This window comes from Palaemon carinicauda, chromosome 19, assembly GCF_036898095.1.
Source record: "Palaemon carinicauda isolate YSFRI2023 chromosome 19, ASM3689809v2, whole genome shotgun sequence".
Taxonomy (NCBI): domain Eukaryota; kingdom Metazoa; phylum Arthropoda; class Malacostraca; order Decapoda; family Palaemonidae; genus Palaemon; species Palaemon carinicauda.
The window spans coordinates 70,827,226-70,833,225 of NC_090743.1; the positions used below are offsets into that span (position 1 = coordinate 70,827,226).

General features: G+C 41.8%; 1 protein-coding gene across 1 annotated transcript in view; it reads left to right on the plus strand.

The window, feature by feature from the left end:
* LOC137658667 (protein IMPACT-B-like) overlaps positions 1 to 5,546 on the plus strand; it is a 61,110-nt gene extending 55,564 nt beyond the window's left edge. The window contains exons 6-7 of the mRNA XM_068393612.1: positions 3,088 to 3,247; positions 5,374 to 5,546. Coding sequence (XP_068249713.1) covers positions 3,088 to 3,247; positions 5,374 to 5,544 — 331 coding nt within the window. The 3' untranslated portion in view covers positions 5,545 to 5,546. The remainder of the gene's footprint in view (positions 1 to 3,087; positions 3,248 to 5,373) is intronic.
* The last annotated feature ends 454 nt before the right edge of the window (positions 5,547 to 6,000 follow it).

Here is a 6,000-nt window from a genome sequence, read left to right on the forward strand (position 1 = left end):
ACCGAGACCTGGTGCGATGACCTCCGTCGATGATCGGGTCTGCTGGAGGAGACGTACAGCGAGAATGGCGAAGGAGCTCTAGGGAGCCAGCCAGAGGTACTTGAGGCTGCTGAAGCTCCTAGGAGGTGGCTGCGGGCGATGGTGACTCGCACCCATTCGCCTTTTGACATGCGGCTCCTCCTGTGCTTCCTCCTGAGGGATCTGGAACGTCTCCTGGCGTGGCTTGATCGGGAACGGGAACGGGACCTCTTCCTGCGGGACCTCTCTCGTCTCCTCCTCGAGTCCCTCGGACCTTCGTCCTCCGAGGAGAAAGAGTACGACCCAAAAGAGGAGACCGATGACTGGAAGGAACGTGCTGAACCGTCCAAGACGTCCCGAGTTGCTGGTGGATCTTCGTGCCGGTCCGCTGGCGAAGAATGTTGAAGAAAGAGGGGCGGAAGCGTGGCGGGGGAGAGCGAGGCACTTTCCTGCAGACAAACCAGGTGTCAAACTCCTCTTCCAGTCTCATGGGCGACCTGAAGGGCGTCCTTGGCGGCGCCCACGCGAGGGGGTCCGAACTCGGTGAACCTTCCTTCTCGGAGTCTTCCCCGGCTGCTGACGTACCTGAAACGCAGACCCAAGAAGTGGGGGAAGAGGTTGTAGAGGGCTTCTCCCACATAGGATCGTCAGTAGAGACGGGCTCTGCTGGCACCAGGACCTCGTCTCCAGAGCACACTCCCGTCCCTCCTTCAGGCCCCCCACTTGCCTGAGCCGACACAACATCCCCACCAACAGACATCACAGACTCCTGGGGAAAAGCAATGGGCCGCTTCCCCTCAACGGACTTACCTCGTCCCCCACTGTGGGTAGGGGAAGGCGGCAGAGAAGCTCTCTTCGAAGAGGCAGCGGGCGAAGCAAGAGGCGAGGCAATGCTTGACTTCTTCGGCGATCTCTTGGTAGCCTTCTTCTTTTTGGTGCCGTAGCGCACCCACTGAATTTCGTTCCAGGATTCACACTCCGGACATGTGGCTGTAGGGAACACACACTGCCCCTACACAATGAACACAAAGAGTGGGTGTCGACTTCCGGCTTGGAAAGAAAGGCCCCACAAGATTTACTGGCCATAGGCCCGGGGCAACGGCAGGGATGCTCCATAACGAACCAATAAAGCACCAAAACGACAGAGGAACACAGAGGGAAAGGTAGGATAAGGTATGAACACAAGGGGACCGCGTGGGACACAAAGGGTCGCACTGGGTAAGGAAAATGCGTCGAGATGTTATCACGACGCGACCAGAAAACTTACTGGAGCTCGAGACCTGAGCAAGCATGCTCTATGACCTCGGGTTGCCTCGTGCCGCGTATCACTCCGCCACAGGTTACCCCGCATAGAAAACGGGATTAGGGTAAATTACACAAAATTCTGGTCGGTTGGGAGGAGATCCCAGATACTCCTAAGAAAGTAGTTCGAGGTAAGTACACCGTGTTAGAACAACTTAACCCTTTTACCCCCGAGGTATTTGGAAATTTCCAACCCTTAACCCCCAGGGGGTTATTTTTTTCCCAGCACATTTTGCAGTATATATTTTTTTTTTAAATTGCTCTAACAGCCTTAATTTTTGTCATAGAGAGGTCAGGTTGGTCTCATTCTCTTGGAAAATGCCTGAATTTTCTAAAAAAAATTATCAAAAAATATGAAAAACAAATTTTTATAGCATTTTTTTGCAAGGACGTACCGGTACGTCCATGGGGGTAAAGGGATGGCTTTTGTGAAACGTACCAGTACGTCCTTTGGGGGTGAAAGGGTTAATGTTAAAGACTATCAAGCTTAGTTCCAACAATTGTTGCACTAGCATTCTATGAGGATGTGACCGAGTACAATTGTATTGCTAAAAAAATTGTAATTTCAACTGTAATAGTGTACACTAGTCACATTTTGTACAGTTCCTTTGATTATAATATGGTTGTTGAGGGTCATGGAATTGGTTACCGTTATCTATGAACCATTATAGTAGTATCAAGTAGTAATTCCTTTTCTTGGTTTGATAATGTAAAACAATGTGGAACCCAAAAATGTTAACAAACCATACATAGACTTCATATGTAATGGAATTTCTATATATATATACATAAGCATTGACTGTATATGCTAAGCCTTAATTGATAGATATACAACTATGAGAAACTACAGTATTATATAGAATATTTTTTTCTCTTTTCTGTAATAAATGTAATTGAAAAGGGGCAATGAGAATTCTTGTTTATTCTAATGAGGGTTGTTGTGGCCTGATTGGTATGTCTCTGCCTGGTGTTTGCCAGTTGGGGGTTCGAGTCCCGCTCAGTCTCGTTAGTGCCATTAGTATCTGCAACCTTACCATCCTTGTGAGTTAAGATGGGGGGGGGGGAGCCTATAGGTCTATCTGTTGAGTCATCAGCAGCCATTGCCTGGCCCTCCCTGGTTCTAGCTTGGGTGGAGAGGGAGCTTGGACGCTGATCATATGATATATGGTCAGTCTCTAGGGCATTGTCCTGCTTGATTGAGCAATATCTCTGTCCCTTGCCTCTGCCATTCATGAGGGGCCTTTAAACCTTTAAATAGAACAATAAAAAAATACTCTTACAATAGCATGTTAACTTATTGTAAATCAAACTCAGAAACTCTTAATTTTTCATCATGCCTGAGTGGGTTAAAATCCTCATGTGTGTCATTCTGAGTTCACATTTGTGCATCATCTCTTGTCTGTCTTTATGAATTGAATATATATGAACTATACAGCCAGTAAGAATACTTTTTGGTCAAAGGAGGATTTGTGTAAGATCTAACAGGAGGAACATCCCTTTCCTGGGTGTGGGGGTGGGAGATTATTAAGGAAGTAACGTAGGTTCACTCCAATTTTGTTTAATATGCTATTATGTGGAATCTTGGTTTTCCAAGTTATGAAAGCACAACATACTGAGTCAGGTTGTATGATTATTCATTATTTTAAAGTTGTCATTTTTTATATTCTTAGCAAAGAAAATTTCCCAAAGATATGTTTTAAGGTTCAAGGGTTATGGCCATTAGACAGTAATGTGCCCCTTTATCATTTACACATTTTTCTTCATCAGGCAAGTGTTAAGAAAACTAAAAGAAAATAAGAAAATTGCAAACGCTACACACAACATGTATGCATACCGATTTGTGGCCCCGGGATCGACAGTTTTATCGCAGGACTGTGAGGATGATGGAGAAGATCACGCCGGAGGTCGTATGTTACATTTGCTTCAGGTGAGCTTGAGTTAATTTATTTTATCGTGAGAGTACAACATCAGTTGTACAGGTAATTTCAGTTAATAACAATGAAATTTTAGATAGGGTACCATCAGTATAAGTAAACTCAAGTTATTATCATATTTTTAACGTATAGTATTATTGTTTTGATGCTCTCTGTTCAAAGACTAATGTGATTATGATTAAATTTATAATATTAGGGCTTGATGTGTGAAAAATGTTAAGATCACCCACCCTTCAGATCATTAAAAGAGATAAAAAAATATATTTGTTACTGTACCAAATTTATATTCAGATTTTTTCATCTAGCCTGATTGATGATATGAAATACTGTACAATAACATGGAAAGGGCAAAATTTTAAGACTGGTTTAGGATGAAAAAAGGCAAGTTTCGGCTATTAAACGATAGATACTTTTCATATGGTAGTAGTTTGCAAGGATTGACTTAAAATCATATCATATACAGTAACACCTTGAAATAAGTGTGTCCCACCATACGAGAAACTTGAGATATGATGAAAATTTTGCGGAAATTTTTGCCCCGAGCTACGAGAAAAATTTGAGATACGAGACGGTTCCCTATGCGGCTGCTAGATGGCCTTGTGTGCGAGAGGCTGCTCACCAGGACAGCATCGCTCGGTCTTTCCTGTCTGATCTCCGTCGCGTAAAGTTATCTCCGAGCATCGGCCGTAGTGTTTGCATTTTTTAACGTGTTTTTTGCGTTAATCAGTACAGGATTAAGTGAATAAGCAATGGGTCCAAAGCAAGCGAGTGTAAACAATGGTAGTGAAAAGAAAAAGCGTTTGATGACAATCGAGATGAAGCATGAAATAGTCGAAAAACATACGTGGTGTACGAGTGACTGAGCTGGCTTGCTCGCCAATATGAGAGGAGTACATCAACTATATGTACCATCCTCAAGCAGAAGGATGCTATAAAGAGTACCAAGCCTTCCAAAGGACTAACCCTCCTTTCCAAGCTGCGCAGTGATATCCATGAGATGGAGAGGCTTCTTTTAACCCTTTTACCCCCGGGGTATTTGGAAATTTCCAACCCTTAACCCCCAGGGGGTTATTTTTTTCCCAGCACATTTTGGAGTATATTTTTTTTTAAATTGCTCTAACAGCCTTAATTTTTGTCATAGAGAGGTCAGGTTGGTCTCATTCTCTTGGAAAATGCCTGAATTTTCTCAAAAAATTATCAAAAAATAAGAAAAAAAAATTTTTATAGCATTTTTTTGCAAGGACGTACCGGTACGTCCATGGGGGTAAAGGGATGGCTTTTGTGAAACGTACCAGTACGTCCTTTGGGGGTAAAAGGGTTAATATGGATAAAGCAGAAACAGTTGGCGGGAGATAGCGTGACCGAGACTATCATCTGTGAAAAGGCAAGCAGAATCTACAATGACTTGAAAGGAAAGCAAACAGCCGAGAGAGAGGGGAGACTTCGACGCCAGCGGAAACCCTCAAAGCAAGTCGTGGTTGGTTAGATCATTTCAAAAAAGGGACTGGGATACACTCGGTTGTGAGGCATGGGGAATCAGCAAGTTCCGACTTGAAAGCTGCAGCAGACTTCGTCAAACCCTTTGCCTCAGTTATCGCAGAACAAGGATACATCCCCCAACAAGTGTTCAACTGCGTTGAAACTAGCCTTATTTAAGAAGAAGATCCCCAGGAGGACATTCATCTTTCTAAATGGGAATTTGTCCACTACTCCCTCCTGCCTGGTTAGTGTGGCAGGTACAATTAACAGTGAAAAGAATAAAAAGAAATTCAACATAAAACTATTTCAGTACTTGAATTCATTAGCGTTACTCTCTCTACTCCTTACGCATAGATGAGAGTAAGAGATGAGAACAACAGTAGCCACTTGCTTAGGTAGATTAGCAATAGTGTCAGTGAGATGTAGAAATTGTTACTTGAAATTTAGGGATTGATTGGAGCTGAGGTACAACAGTGAACTTGGGGGAGTTTTAGAAAATTTAATTTAAATTATATACTGTTAATGTCATTTAGAATTATTTTTATTTATTACATGCAAAATTTGGTTTGATTTGCATTACTTTATGATTGGTCTTACTGGAGTACAACTCAATTTTAAAAAAATGTTTCTCCTTTTCCAGATACTGGATGCCCAAAATGTACTAGTAGTAGTCTCAAGATGGTTTGGTGGCATTCTTTTAGGTCCTGATAGATTTAAGCACATCAATAATGCAGCAAGACAGATTTTGGACCAATGTGGACACATCAAACAATCTGATGACAAAGGAAAAAAGAATAAAAAAGTAAAATAAAATTGGTTTCATTCATTTTCCAGGGTTATTGCAAGATGGTTTATTATTTTAGCTTTCATACAAAAAATTTTGGATAAACAAGGATGTGACTTTTTTTTTTTTTTTTTTTTTTTAAACCCAAAGTATGTGCTTAATGCAAAATACAGATAAGTGGAGCTAATGGGGAAGATAGAAAGCTATATACCTTGTTGTTATAGATGGGAAGGTCTTCCATGAGGAACAGAATTTTGGTTACCTCAGAGATACTTTGAAATGTGGAGCAAGTTGAGTTGAAAGAAAAGTAAGGGAAAAAATGGCCAAAGCTAAAACTAGATGGAAAGGCTAATACTCAACCAATAAATAAAAAATGTTGCATTAGCAGAGAGAACAGACTTCTGATTGGTATACAAGAGATGTGCTGATTGTAACAGTATCGGTAGTATCAGCCTTTTTTTTTTTTTTTTTTTTTTTTTTTTG